Genomic DNA, 15,173 nt, shown 5'->3' with positions numbered 1-15,173 from the left:
CGCCTGGCTGGTGCAGTGGTAACTGATATGTTGTCCAGCCACCCACGGGCTTCACCATGTCAATCTTTAATGAAGCTCCCAGCTAACCTATCAGCACCCTCCTGTCCACCTGATTCCAGCAAGCTCCAAGGCCCCGAGGGCTTTCTGGGCCTGTAGGCTCACCACAGGCCTCCCACCGTGGCTCTCCTCATGCCTGTGGCTGATGGGATGGGACAAGTGACCAGGAAGTGAGCTGCTAGGCACCAGGTGGCTTCGAGCCTGCTCTCCTGCCCTCCGCAGGCCTCCTGGCCCTGGGCTTCCTTTGCTCACCGTCGCATCTGCCCTTTCCTAACCCATTTCAGTCACTCCCACTTTCCTTTTCAGCCCAACCAGCTGCCTGCACAAGATCACCCCTCCTACATACCTGGGGCCATCCTGCCCTACTCCCCTGGGCCCACCACTGGGCAGCACAACCCTATGCCCAGCCAGGCCACAGGCCTCAGTGCGGTCATGCCTGTATCTTCTGCATGGCAGGCTGGTCCACATGCCCCTGACTGGCCAAGTCCTGGTCCTGGCAGAGCTGGTCTCTGCTGCGGCTGGTCCCCCGAGCCTGTGCGCACGGGTTAGAGAGGAAGAGGCGCGGCTCTCCCCGCTCCTCCTGGACCAGGAGTGTGTGGTGCCCCCTGGTTGCCTGGGAAATCCATACTTTGGGACTGAGGCCTCCTAAATGCCTACCGCCTGGCCTAGTCTCCTAAAAGCCCTGCTGGCCTCCTCTGCTCTCAGCACGGGGACTAGAGGACTGAGCCGAGTGCTGGTCTCTCAGGCACTCCTCGCCCTTCCTCGCAGCGCCAGCTGAAAGCCCACGCCCAGGCCTGAGCCCACACTCAAACCTCACCTACCTCCTCCCTCATGCGCCTCTGCAAGTGGCACCAGGTCCCTGTGCCATTGTGTAGTTTGCTTCCTCTCTTTGTACCACTCTTTCTCCTCTCCAACTGGCACACCTGGATCTACCCTTTAGGACCCGGATCAGGTGTGCCCGGCGCGGGGCTCTCCAGGGGTCCTCACCTTGGCCTGCCTCTGTGTCTCTGCTCTAGGCTCCCCCAGGCCTTGTCCTTTCCTTGTCTGGCATATGACACCCTCGATGGACAAGTCCCTCTTCTCCACCTGGCTGTGCGCTCCATGAACACAGGGCCCATATCCTATTCACCCTTGTGAGCTGCTGTAAAGCCCAGAAGAGCTGCTCAGTAATCATCCACTGCCACCATGCTAGGCCCTGGGGACCAGGGTGGGTGTGAGCTGCTCTCCCCAGAGAAGAGAGACGGCAGCAGGAGAAGACATAGCCACAGAGGGAAAGAACTGGAGAGGCATGTGAGGCCTCAGGGGCCGGCTCTCAGGGAGGTGGTATTTAAGCAGAGACCCAGTGGGGGAGGGAGGGCAAGTGAGGTATTTGGAGGAAAGGCCCTGCTAGGCAGAAGGGACACTAAGTGTATGGTCCCTGAGTCAGGAGCTTGCTTGGCACGTTTGGGGAAGGTGAGGAGCCCGGGGGACTGCAGTGGGGTGGGTGAGGTAGAGTGGGGAGGAAGCCAGCATAGAAGGACAGCCAGGGGCCAGACAGGGTGCCACGCCTGTCATCCCAGCTACTTGGAGGCTGAGGCAGAGGGATCGCAAGTTGTTTTTTTGTTTTTGAAAGGATTCCCATTTTTAATTTTTTTTGTACCAGGAATTGAACTCCAGGGGCGCTGAACCACTGAGCCACATCCCCAGCCTATTTTGTGTTTTATTTAGAGACAGGATCTCACTGAGTTGCTCAGTGCCTTGCTGAGTAGCTGAAGCTGGCTTTGAACTCAAGGAGGATTGCAAGTTTGGGACAAGCCTGGGCAACTTAGGGAGACCCTGGCTCAAAAAATGAAATAAGTTAAACAAATAAGTAAATAAATACCTGGTTGGGATATAGCTCGGTGGCAGAGCACTCGCCTAGCATGTGCGGGGTCCTGCCTTCAATCCCAGGACCATACATACACACAAAATGGAAGCAAGCTGGCCAGCACAGGTGGGGCCCCGTGGGCTTATGGATGTGGATTCATTCTGAGTGAGACTGGAGCTGTGGGAGCTCCAAGCAAGGACTGGCGGCAGGGGCAGGCTCTGGGCAGCAGGTGGAGCGCACGGCGGCTGCAAGCACCCACTGGTCTGTGGAGGCAGGCAGGCCTCCTGCCCACACCTGTTCACTTTAGAAACTGAAAGCTGCATCCCATCGGCAGCACTTGGTTTCTGGGCCTGGGGACAGTTACTTACTGACGTATTTGAGCTGCTCTCCTGCTACATGAGCTAACGTTGACAGAAGGCTACCCGTGAATTTTTTTCTTTTACCCTTCCTCCCTCCCTCCTTCCTTCTCTTCTTTCTTTCTTTCAATTCAGGGCATCAAAAATTACCCAGGCTGGCTTTGAACTTGCAATCTTCCTGCCTCAGTTTCCTGAGTAGCTGGGATTACAGGTGAGCACCACTCAGGAAATTATCATTCTTATGAAAGAGACTATATACTATGTGAGAAAACAGAAAACGACCATTAGCAGATTCTTCACTGACTTTAAGACATGGGCATTTGATTCTAAATATGGGCAACAGTCAAGGAGGGCTATGGCTTGGATGTGCAGGCTGGCAGCCTGGTCCTGGAATGGGAACCAGGAGACCTGGGCTCTAGGCCACCTGGGGGCTCTTATTAGAGTGACCTCCGGCAAGTCGCTTAGCTGCTGTGAGCCTCCTAAAGTCCCCTGACAATCTCGGGGATGCTGTGAAAACCCAAGGAGCCTGGGCCTCACAAAGGGCACAGAGAGTCGCGACTCAGCCCCGAGGTGTCACTCCAAAGATGCACTGGGGGTGGGAGCGCAGGACGATGTCTTGGGACCAGGGTCTCCAGGAACAATACGGCCTGCTTTCTCATGTGCTTCCCAGAGTACAGGCCACACCCCAGCCATCTTTTCATGGCAGCTTCAAGGAGGTTGAGATGACCACATGAAAGATGAAGAAACCAAGGCTCTTCCAGCCTTTACAGCCGCTCCACGTGACAGCCAGGAATGGCATGGTCACCTGCCTACAGTCTGTGCTCTGTCTTGCAATCACTTGTGCTGGCCACTGGTGGTGGGCCCTAGCTGTCTCTCACCGACCCTCCCGCTGGTGTGGCCATGCTCTGCAATGGCCCTGACTGGGCGTGGGAGTCCAGGCCGTACCTATGGAAGTCGTTTTGCGAAGCCTGGAGGCAATCTTGCCATTGGGGTCGGGAGATAACCCTGGGGCTGGCAGAAGGAGAAGGACGTCAACTGCAGTCGAGTGGACAGCCTCCTAAAGGGTGATAGTGGCTGTGGTGGAATGCTCAGAATTCAGGCCCCACAAGGGACATGTCACACTGTCAAGTGCAGAGGGAACCTTACACAAGCGGCACAACCAGGGCAGGTAGGAGCACCACTGCCCCAAGGCGTAGATGCTCCACAGACCTTGATTTGAACACAGACTGCCCGTATCTGCGTATTCGGCCACGCTGCTGGTCAGACCTCACTGAGGGCCCCAGCCCCCCAGGCCAGGCCGCTGCCCTCAGAGCTCTCCCAGCTGCTCTTTGCAGGGGCTGAGGTAACCTATGCAGGAGTTTTAAAGAGGGACTTCAGATGGTTAAAGTAACTTTCAGTGACAAAGAACTTTTACAGGACACCCCTGTGACCCATTCTAAGATGGAGAAACGCCTGCCCCAGGTCACATCCTCAGCATGCTGGTGCCGGAACCCAGACAGTCCAAGGCCGCGCGGGATGCTCCTGCAGCACGCACCTCAGGACGCGCATTCCTCCAGGCAGCTGGCGGGAAGGTGGCCCTCGGTCTAGGGCGTTGCTTAGCAGGCCAAGGTGACGGGTGCGATGTCTGTGTGAGACAATTCCATTGGCCATGTCCCTCAATCACAGATAGCACCCCTCACCTTGAGCCCAGTTTCACAGGCGGTGCTGCTGCCGGTCAGGAACTTCCTCTTGGTCTGCAGAGCAGGGTGTGGGCAGGTGGCCTTGGGTCTGCAAGGTGCACAGGATATGAGAGGGACAGGCGGGTCCACTCCCTCACACTCCATCCCTGCTGGACCTGGTTCTCTTCCTAGGACACGGGACACTGACGTGGGAAGCCAGCGGTGTGCTCACAGCTGAGAAGGGTCCACATAGCAATGCTAAGGATGAGCAGAGGCCACCAGGACACAGGTCAGGGACCTGCCAGGGCAGGTGGAGCACTGCTGCCCCAAGGCAAGCAGAAGACTAAGACCAGACTCCGACTCACAGGCCAGCTTCTTCCCACTGACTCGGTGAGCTCGTGGAGGGACTTTCCCTGGACTTTCCCAGGGCAGGCGTCTTCCTTACCCAGAGGTCTTGGCCAAGCTGCTGCTACTGCTAGTTGTACCACTGGCCACACCACATCCCTTCACATCTGTGTTGCGCTGTGTGCCCCAGAACCTTCTGTACACATCATCTCTCTGCCTCTCCCACTTCACAGATGAGGAAACCGAGGCCCAGGAAAGGATCCAGAGTCCCTACCGCGTACCTAAGCAGCACAACCAGGCCTAGCCCCAGGTCTCCTCAGTGGGCACCACAGAGAAGGGCCGCTAGCTTCGTCAAGACTGGAGGACAATCAGCATTCCATGTCCTAGTAAGGACACTGAGGTGGCTGACAGAGGTCACACAGCCAAGGAATGGAGGGGCCAGGACAAGGGCCCAGTCCAGGAGAATAGAACCTGGAGTCTCTGCCAGGGGCTGCTGAGTTCCAGAAGGTGGGAAGGCCAGGGCAGCTCAGGGCAGACCTCCTGGTCGGCTGTCTCTCTGTGCTGAGAGGCAGAGGGGATGAGACTGCACAAACCTACAGGACCAGCAGCGGGGGACACTAACACCAAAGAGGTGCCCGAAGGAAGCCCACTAAACATGGAGCAATGAATGTGCAGAGCTGCGGGTGCTGGCCATGCTGCCCCACAGAGGGCAGCAATGTGGACTGAGTGTAGCTGGGCTCTTTGCAGCACATGGCCCTCCAAAGCCCTCGGTGAGGCCAGCAGCCCTCGCTTCACCTCCTGCCACCAGGGAGGCGGCTCCAGAGTCAACACCCCGAGATCCTGCCCACCCTCACATCTGCCTGTCAGCATAGCTCAGCAGGGGCTGGACTGCGTGCGGAAGGACCATGTTCCTTTTTCACGTCACTGTAGCAACTCAGTCCAGGAACCCTTTCTCTAGCAGGTGACCAGACTCCTGCTGAACGAAGACCGGCGGTGTTGCTGTTATTATTAGTATTTTTCAAGTCATAAGCAGCTAATCCTCATCACGATGGAGGCTTTGCAAGTCTCACAGACGCCCAGGAAAACATGTGGGTGAGGATGGAAGGGGCAGGCTTCGAGGGCTTGCTGGGAGCAGGGGACGTCTTCCTGGGGAGAGTGTGGAGAGCAGCAGATTCTCCAGGATGTCCACTAATGAACCTGAGGCCAGCTCACCAATCAGGAAGCGGGGCCCCTGAGCTAACTCAAGCTTCAGGACCGTGTTTTCCACATCAATAAACCAATCTGTCAAACATGGGGAAAGGAGCAGCCAGAGGCAGGCATCTGAGTGGCAAAGCAAAGGGATGGCTGAGGGTGTGGCAGGGAGAGGGAGACCTGAACGGCAGCCATCACGCACAGCAACGTCCTCTGTGCTGCCGGACGCTCAGGCAGCCAGGCCCTTCTCCCAGCCCAGCGCCTCCTGGAATGGTCATGGTGGGTCTTGGAAGCTATGCTTATTGAGTAGCCATCATGTCAGGAAGGGGCTGAGCACTGCCTGAGTGTTCACCCTACTGACGCGGTGCTGTTGCTACAGGGCCGGGGACGGGCACACAGACGTCGAGGAACTTCCTCAGCACAAGCGCACACACATACACACACAGCCACGTTCAGGAGTACGTGCATGCACACACATGCACACGCAGTGGCTGTACGCAGGGCACCCAGCTCCAGGCTTGGAGGAACACGGGGATGGCGTGCACATGACTCGTGTCCTTCGGAGCATATACTCATGCCCTTGACACTCCGCAACTCAGGCTGGTGCTGTGGGTGTGCAGCGCTGTGATGGGTGCTGGGGTCTGACACTGCACAGGTCAGCCAGGCCCTGACATTACCAGGTGGCAGGAGAGGCAGGGAGGCCCTGGGCCGAGGCCAGGGCCACAGAAGTCTTCTGGGCCAGATACCCAGTGAGAGAAAAGTAAGCGCTCAAGCAAGAAGGACAAAGAAGTGGACAGCCAGTCAAGGGAAGTGCAGGAGCCCAGGGACGTGTCAGGGCGAGGGGTGCCACGCTGGGGCCCAGGGCTGGGGATGCTGAGGAGCAGAGGAGGAAAGAAAGCATGCCAGGAGGGACCTCAGGAAGCCTGGCCCCGGCCCCTCCTAGAGTCGGCTGGCTGTGTGGCCTCACCTCACCGCCTGCGTGGTGTTCACTGTGCACACGTAAGTAGGCATGCACATGCGCACACACAAGCGTGTGTCATCTGAAGGCTCCTGTGCACCTTCTAGGCACTGTTGGCAAGCTTCCTCTCTAAAAAAAAAAAACAAACTCTGGGAATCTCAAGCTCCTTAGAATCCTGCCTCTTTGGCCCCTGTCATTTTTCACAGGAGGGCCATGGTGCCGGGATTGGTGGGCGCAGAGACTCTGGCTTGCACTGCCCTCCGAGGAGAGGAGAGGCGTGGCGGGGCTCCCAGACCCCTCTGAGCTTCAGGTGGTTCCAGATCTTTCAGCTCCTGGGCACCGGCCTCCGTGCTGTGCTGCAGGCTATCCCTCTCAGAAGCCAGAGCCAGGGCAGCAAGACACCCCTCTCTGGCCTGCCAATATGCGTCCAGGTGCTGGACACTGAAGGATCAAGAAGCTCCTCTAGTGGAAGGAGAGCAGGGCGTGACACTAGTGTCTTTCCTCTGTGGCCACGTGGACAAGCACAGGTAGCAATAAAGCCGCCTCCAAGTACATCAGACAGAGGACTTCGCCGCAGCGTGGTGACACAGGCACATTCATCCCCTGCCCTGAGCTGGGACATGCCACAGGATTCTGCTCTGCTCCATTCATTGTCAAAGGAAATACAAGATCTGTTACTCACTGGAGGCTGTGCAGGCTCCGGAGTGGGCCACGGTGCTGAGGAGAGTGCAGGTGCAGGAGGTGGCTCTCCTTGCAGCGCCCAGTCAAGGCTGCCACTGAGATCTGGGGAAGCACCCACCTCACCAGTACACACAAGAGCAAACTGAATAGCTGGGGCTGGGGCTCAGTGGCAGAGCGCTTGCCTAGCACATGTGAGGCACTGGGTCCACTCCTCAGCTCCTCATTAAAAAAAAAAAAAAGATATGTGTCCATCTACAACTTAAAAAGAAGAAGAAGAAAGCAAACCAAAGCTTTCCGTTGTCTCATGTGTGCCAAGATTGATGGGAGTAGGATGCCTCATGCAAAGGCTGCAGGCAAGCGTCCCCTGTGCTGCACAGAACTTAAACTATGTCATTCATTCTGGAAGGCACTTGATAGAACATTGAAAGTGTATATGTTGTCTGACTCGGAAACATGCCCTAGGACATAGTGGACCTGAAGAGGACAAGTGTGCAGAGACAAACAACTACAGGAATGCCCTCTGCATAGGAATGCCATCGCAATACACAGGGACAGCCAACGTGTTTGAAAGCAGAAAGTCCAGTCAGGGGCCGCGGTGCACAGGTGTAGTTCCTGCTCCTTGGGAGGCTAAGGCAGGAGGATTGCTTGGGCTTGGGTTTGAGGGCAGAGCTTGATGCCAGCCCTCAAACTCTCAAGAAGGAAAAAAAAAAACAAGAAGAAAGCCAAGGTACTCTCAAGAAGGAAAAAAAAAACAAGAAGAAAGCCAAGGCTGCTAATGTCAGGTGCATCTCTGCGTGGCATTCCATGAAGCCCCTGGCTGCACGGAGGGTGGGGTCCCCATTCCTGGGCACAGAAAGACAGGCCCTGTTCCTCTACAGCACCGCACTCTGCCACCCTACACATGGGCTTCTGTGGACACTGAGAGTGTGTCCTCCAATTTAAGTCATTTCTGACACCAACTACCAGGGTCTGTGCAGACCCCAGGGTCACGGGCTTGGTCCCATAGGACTGGCCCCCAGGAGACACTGATTCCAAGTAGTAGGTCCCCAGGCTGCTCTGGCAGGTGGGCTCTGACACCTCCTCAGGTTTGACAGTTTGCTATAACAACTCACATAACTCAAGGAGACCTCTAGTTACTAAAAGGGTGCAGATGAACGGCCAGATGAGGAGGTCCAGAGAGTGAGGTCCAGAAGACCCCGAGAACAGGGCTTCTGACCCTAGAGTGTGGGTGCCTCATCCTCCCGGCCTGCAGAGGTGCTCATCACCTCAGAAGCTTTCTGGCCCCTCTGCTTGGGGTTTCTAAGGAGGTCCCTCAGGTAGGTGTGACTGATGACATCCTGGCACTGGGTGTTTGGCTCATCCCCAGCCTTTCTTCCTTCCTTGAGGCCGTGGGGTAGGGTGGGACGTTCTAACTGTCACGGTTGGCTTCCTGAAGCAATCTAGGCTTCTAGCCACCAGCGCCTCACTAACTGACAAGACAATACCCTTTGGCTCCAGAAATCCAAGGGTCTTAGAAGCTCCTGTGTCAGGAAGAGGGGGCTAAGACCAAACATCGTAACACAGGGTGCTTCCGTCACTCCTGCTGCCCAGGAACTTAGGTGGCTTTCTGTGCCAGGAGGTGGGCAGGGGCTCGAACTGCATCCCACCAGGTTTCAGCAGGTTGCAGGACAGTGTGGGTAGACCGTGGGGAAACTGTGCTCTCCAATTTCAATCCTGGATCCAAATTCATATAATATTTTTTAAAACATTTTTGATTGTGAATTATTAGCCCATGAACTAAGCTGAATATTTTACTTAGTGATCTGGATCTTCAAATATCCATGTAAATTTTACCCATAATTTGTCAAAGTAACAGTCAAAGAGGATCATACAATGAGTAAACATCCCAGTGGACAGAAGGCCTGGGAGACACACCGTGTGGGCTGCGTGCTCAGAACAAAGACCGGCTCCCTCGGGGCCTATGGCTGAAGAGGGACCCTGCTCCTGGGAGGTGCTTTGTCCCTCAGGAAGTGAGGAAGAGCCTCTCGTCAGGCTCCTGGCAGCGCTGTGGCCACCCTGGCAGGGGTGGCGTTGGCAGTGTCTGCAGGGGAACTAGCCTCTGTCCAGCCTAGATTCATGTGCACTAACCCACGATCCATCAGGCAGGAAGGACCTGAAGAGTCCAAATCTCCCTTTCAAAGATGTGCCCGTCTAAGGCCCACAGAGAAGTGATGTGTCGCAGGGTGAGTCGGTGCCGTCATTCAACAGCACGCAGAGGAGCAGTCTCCCGAGGCTCCCGGACCATGAGCTGACGCTGAGAAGAGAAGGGACTGCAGGTGGGAGGGACCTGACCTGGGCGCTGGGCCTGGAAGGTGTGCTCCCAACAGCAGAGGGAGGAGCTTTCTGGAGTGGATTCCGCACTTCAACAACTGACAACTAGGCAGGCCACTCGCCCCAAGGCCAGCGAGGGGTGGAACGCTGCCAGGAGCCAGGCTCACTGTCCCACAGAAGCCCTGGTCCTCGAGGTGAGGACTGCCAGGGGCCGTGGGCATGGCCCAGGAGCAGCAGCAGGAGGAGGAGCTGGGCGGCCTTCCCCTGACCACGGGGCGGCACAGGTACAGGGAAGCAGGGGATTTCAAACAAAGCCCTAACCTTCTGTCCCGCTGAAGATTCTGGCAGGCACAGCCGTTTTGGATCCTAGGACCCCATCTGAATAAGTGGTCACAGCAGCTGGCCCGCCCACCCACTGGAAATGCAAGCCAAGCAGTAAGTGCTTCAGAGTCTAAGGAAGTTTGTCCTTATCCCAAGAAGGCCTGCGGCTGCTGGGCTGGCCTCCCCAGGCTGCTTGGTTGGTGGGAGCCTGTCCTCAAGAAGGGTGGGGAAGGGGCGTGTGGAGAAGTGTGATGGCAGAAACAAAATCCAGGCTGCGCGCGAAGGCCTCACTGTCACCGCTGCCATCATCACCACCTGGCATTCCACGAGGCCAACAGGCCCCGAGTTCCACCCCAGCCTATGTCCTAGCCATGCCTGCCACACCTTGCCTTGTCACCCAGCACCCAGGAAAGCTGGGTCGCGTGGTCTGTTGTCATGCTCTGTAGAGTGGACCCGCTGTGGGGCCCAGGTGGCTGCCCCCATAGCTACAGGCCCGGAGCCAACACCCACGAGGAGCTCAGGAGAGAGCTCCCTTGTCCCAGACGATCTCCGATGCCCATCTTTGTAGCAAAGGCCCAGGAAGCCAGAGACTGAGCCACTGAGACGTTCCTGAGTGCCCAGCTGCCTGGGACCCGTGGAGCCCTGAGGCTTCTCCCGTACTGCTGCCTTCTACGGGGAACTGAACCACCAGGGTCCTCGACGGCCATCTCTCTGGTCTGTTTCATTTTTACCGGATAAATTAGGTTCCCCAGGTTGGGCCTGAAGTTGAAGAACTCATTGCCATAGGAAGATAGATTTTGTGGTCACCAAGTAAAAATGTCAGAAAACCAGATCTTTCTAGGGTCAAATGTCTGAGTGTCTCTTCCATGTAAGAAGTTAAGCAGCAGAAAAATTACTTCATTGTACCATTCCTATTCCAGAATAATGTTAGGCCTCCTGGCCAGCAGTGGGTTCACTGTGGAGAGGCAGAATGGAAGAAAGGAGAGCCCACGGAAGTGTGGCCAGGGCCCCGGCAGCACATAGGTGGTAAACCACATGGGCCAGAGAGTTGTGGGTTGGAGTTCCAGCTCATGCTGTGGCTGTGGCTACAGGATGTTCCTGCCCTCTCTGCACCTCAGATTCCTAGTTTGGAGAACAACACGGTGTTATCTGGGTGTCACCTGCAGCAGGCAGAGAGCACCAAATTCAAGACCTTGGTCCAGAGGCGTCTGAGGAGTAGCCTTGGAAGGCCCGGGAGCCAGCGCCTGCCTGAGTGAGATTCCATGGTGTAGGCAGAGGCATGGAGTGGGGGCGGGCAGGCACCACCTGGCCCTGCACCCTCTCCATGACTCTGGAAAGTGGGACTCAAGACCTCATGTTATAAACAACTGTATGATCCCACACATCTGCACACTGTATGACCATATGAAGCCCCAAACACCACAAAGCTCTGCCAAGTGGAGGTGGACTTTGTACTGCCTCAGCCGGGCAAAGGTGCTCAGGACACTTTCCACCAGGTCAGGCAGCGGGTCCTGGGGTACACACTTGAAAAAGTCCATCAAGCTGTGTGCATCCCAACTGTTCTAAGGAGGCCACAACCAGCCGAAAGAGAATGGTACCACGACTCCTCAAGGAGATTTCCAGTCAGGCCACGGTCAACCAACCACATCCAACGCCTAACTCGGCTCTGAACTGCCCCAGCAGAGGTTCATTCAACCCACAGCAGCACAGGAAGCCTGGGTTTTGCTTCTGACTCACTACCTGACAAGGCTAAGTGACGTCCTCCTTCCTGGTGGGTCATGACCCTTATCTGGAAACAAGGGTGGGATTGCCTGATTTACTTATGATGCACTCAATTTAATAAAACAACTGGTAGTTTATTTAATTTAAGCACTTGCTTTTAAAGAAGAAGAATGTGACTAATTTAACCCCCCCTTTTTGATATGCAAATGTAGAGAAAACAGCTTCCACATCCCGGGGCAGGGAGGTAAGTTCAGATCAGGAACATGAAACTCGGCTCACTCCACCACAAAGCTCAAGGCTCTTGGGTGAAAACAAGACAGTCTCATAAACATTTTTTTTTTGGTGCCTACAATGCTTCAGGCCTGCGCCCACCACTCAACACTGCTGCATCTGGGAAGCTCCTTCCGACACACCCCAAGTTCTAGGCAGAAAACCTGCACACCTCTGGGCCTGCCTCGGCAGGGGGCGCACTCTGTAAGCACCTGCTTCGAGAGCTACCCCAGGAGGCATGCCTGACTCGGCCTTCATTAAGCTATAAAACTCGACAAGGGTTCAACTGGGCGCAGAGCCCCACCACATCAGCCCAGGTGATGCCAAGCACCAGAAGCACCGCATCTCCCACTTCCCTCCTCAGGCCCGGTAGCAGCAGCAGCAGTAACGAAGGACACTAATGCCAACAGTACTGATTCTGAGTGATAAAATGTGCCAAGCGGCCTGCTAAGAGTTTACGAACTAGCTAGTTTACAGGTAAAAACAACCCTGTCTGTCCCGGTTTTACAGAATACCAAGTAAGTTGCCCTGGGATTCCTCAGAGAGCATGTGGCAGAACCAGACTCAGGTTCCTAACCACCAAGCTCGAGAGGGAGGACCCTAGCTGACTGCAGGCCCTGTTGAGGCTATCCCAACGTCTGGTGAGGCCTCAGCCCTCCCTCTGAAGCTATTGTCATGTGGCCAGGGAAAGCCACACACGGTCTCGCATCCTTGCTTTACCTTCCAGCTCTGCTCTGCCGTCCATGCAGGCCCTCACCTGTGCTGTCCTGCAGGGGCGCAGGGCTGTTCTCGGTACAGGTCCCGCCCTCCCAGTTTCCTTGCAGCCTCTTCCCTACCTGCCCCAGGCCCAGGCCTTCCTCAGCCCCTGTGCTGCAGCTCCTCTGCCTGGGACACCCACGCACACCTGTGTGGAGAAGTCCTGACCCTCACCACTCCAGCCTAGATGTCACCACTGCTGTTGAAGCCTCCCTCGGTGACCCACATGGGAAAAGTCACGCACTGCTGTTTGTCTGTTCCCCAAGTGTCCTGCATGTAGCCTTATTAGAGTACATACTGCAATTTCAGGTTTATCAACACCCGGAGAGGTACCTTGAGGGAGGAGTTCTTTTCTCTTCTGCCCCACCAGTTTCTTGCACTCAGTAAGTATTTAGCAATTGTTTGTTAAACATATGGATAATTGAATTCACGAATAAATTGTTGATTGTTCTCTCCTGTTCCTGCCAAAGATGTGCTCTAGAATATGGAAGTAGGATGGCCAACATAAGACAGATCTGGACATGCAGCTTTGAGAGCATGGAAGTACAAGCATGTATCTCACAGATGGCAAAAAGATACATGCACATCTGTAATCCCAGGCTCGGGAAGCTGAGGCAGGAGGATGGCAAGTTCGAGGCCAGCCTCAGCAACTTACTGGGGCCTAAGCAACTTAGTGAGACTCTGTTTCAAAATAAAATATAAAAAGGGCTGGGGAGATGGCTCAGTGGGTTTAACCCCCAGCACCCCCCAAAATACCCTCTCATTCTTCCCTCCTTTACATAGTTGATATCTCTACACCTAGAGTCAGACCGCAAGTTTCTCTGAGGACTCACGTGACGTCACTCCATGCAGCAGCAGCGCCAGGTACAGGAAGGACAAGAGGGGTCTCAGCACCAGGCTGAGGCCGAGCCCACTTACCTCCCTCCTGGGAATTCATGATGTTCAGGGCAAACAGCATGGCGTTGGAGAACGTGGTCGCCTCTTCCTTACTTGCAAAGTTCAAGCCGTAGACCTGGCGGGCGTCGCGCCACTGGTGGAAGGTTGGCGTTGCCTGGTTGTACTTCAGCCCTTTCACGATGGAGTAGTTGATTACAACCTGGGGAGAAGGAGACGTGTTGTCGATGACACGCGGGTGACTGGAAGGAGCTGTAGGGTGCTAGGAGACCGTGTCCCCAAACCCAGGCACAGGAGAGGAGCTGAGTGGAGGAGCGTGACAGCACACGTCAGGCCAGGTCTGTAGCACGGGGAGGGCTGAGCAGCTCTGTTCCAAGAAACACTTAAGCTGTGCTGCCAGCCCCAGAGGCAGGCCTGGGTCCTCAGGCCCTGCCCTTCACGGTGCCAAGCAAGGTGGGCACTGCACCTCTCTGGGGCTGTTTCTCCAGTTACAAAGCGGGGATCATGACCTTAGCTTTGCTGTCCCTGTGGGGTTGGCCTGAGGATCACCCTGCACTGGGTATATTATCTATGCCTAATTTGTGTCTTCTAGACATGGAGTGCCTTACGGGCACTGTCTTCTATAATTCTTATTTCTCCTCCCACAGCCCTCTGCCTACTGTCGGGTACTTAGAAAGCATTAATGAGTAATTAGTTTAAAGGAGAATTTTGAAATGTTACAAAGATACACAGCATTGCTAATGAATTTATTATTATTATTGGTATTGAGGTTGAACTCAGGGGCACTCAAACACTGAGCCACATCCCCAGCCCTATTTTGTATTTTTCATTTATAGACATGGTCTCCCTGAGTTGCTTAGCACCTTCCTTTTGCTGAGGCTGGCTTTGAACTTGCGATCCTCCTGCCTCAGCCTCCCAAGCCCCTGGGATTATAGGTGTGTACCACTGCAACCAGCCTATGTTTCTTATTAATCAATCGACAAGCATCACTTGACTTCCAGGAGCAATGGCAGGACCAGCAGGGAGAAACGCAAAGGAGACAGACAGAAGCCAGACCTGCGGGGCTAGCAGCAGGGACTCAACGGTGAACTGCCTGGTCCCTGAGCTTCTGCTCCTTAGACATTTGGAAGAGAAGTATCTCAAGTACTTCAGGACTCTGTTTAGTAAGATGCACTCAGTGAAGGCCATGGGGGGTGGAAAGGCACTGCAGGCTGGAGCTGCCATCTGTCTCCTGACCCTGTAGCTCTGAGTCCCGTGGCCTAATGAAGCCAGATTTAAAGTTAGGTAGTCAGTGTAGTTAGGTAAATCGGGTCTAATACCGAGTGAAATCTAAAATGGAGGCCATGCTGGGAATGACTCAAGAAAAACACAGGACAATGGAATGTTAATGGAGCCCAGGAAACAGCCCCCAACAGATTTGAAGATAGCCCATCACAAAGAAGTGTTAATAAACAGCCCCCAGCAAACTTAAAGATACCCCATCCCAAAGAAGTGATAATGAAGTCCTTCCTGCCCAGATTACTTCTTTGGCCCACCTGTGTCCCAACCCCTCCCACCTACATTCCATCACCAAAACTATAAGAAGGGGAAACAACTGCACTTCCGCGGATTCCACCTTTTGGGTCCCCTTCTTCCTCTGGGAGAAGTCTTTTCTGCTGTCCTTTAATAAACTTCTACTTTCTACTCTGACCTTGCCTCGGCGTGCTTCTTTGGTGTTATTCTTCAACATTGGGGAAGCAAGGACTCGTCACCGGTCAACAGCGGTATCATATTGGAGGTCCCATACCGAGATCTACACCGGGGTAAGT

The 15,173-nt window shown here is 55.0% G+C and overlaps 1 protein-coding gene across 7 annotated transcripts in view; it reads right to left on the bottom strand.

Annotated features, from left to right (window-relative positions):
* The window catches only part of EVL (Enah/Vasp-like), a 166,474-nt gene that overhangs the window by 26,957 nt on the left and 124,344 nt on the right, over nucleotides 1-15,173 (bottom strand). For all 7 annotated transcript variants that reach the window (XM_081292020.1, XM_081292015.1, XM_081292014.1 and 4 more), the window contains exon 3: nucleotides 13,390-13,567. In XM_081292020.1, coding sequence (XP_081148146.1) covers nucleotides 13,390-13,567 — 178 coding nt within the window. The remainder of the gene's footprint in view (nucleotides 1-13,389; nucleotides 13,568-15,173) is intronic.

Source organism: Spermophilus citellus, assembly GCF_964194105.1.
Source record: "Spermophilus citellus genome assembly, chromosome: 4".
Lineage (NCBI taxonomy): Eukaryota > Metazoa > Chordata > Mammalia > Rodentia > Sciuridae > Spermophilus > Spermophilus citellus.
The sequence above is the reverse complement of the archived record's forward strand: the minus strand, read 5'-3'. Positions and strand labels throughout refer to the sequence as shown.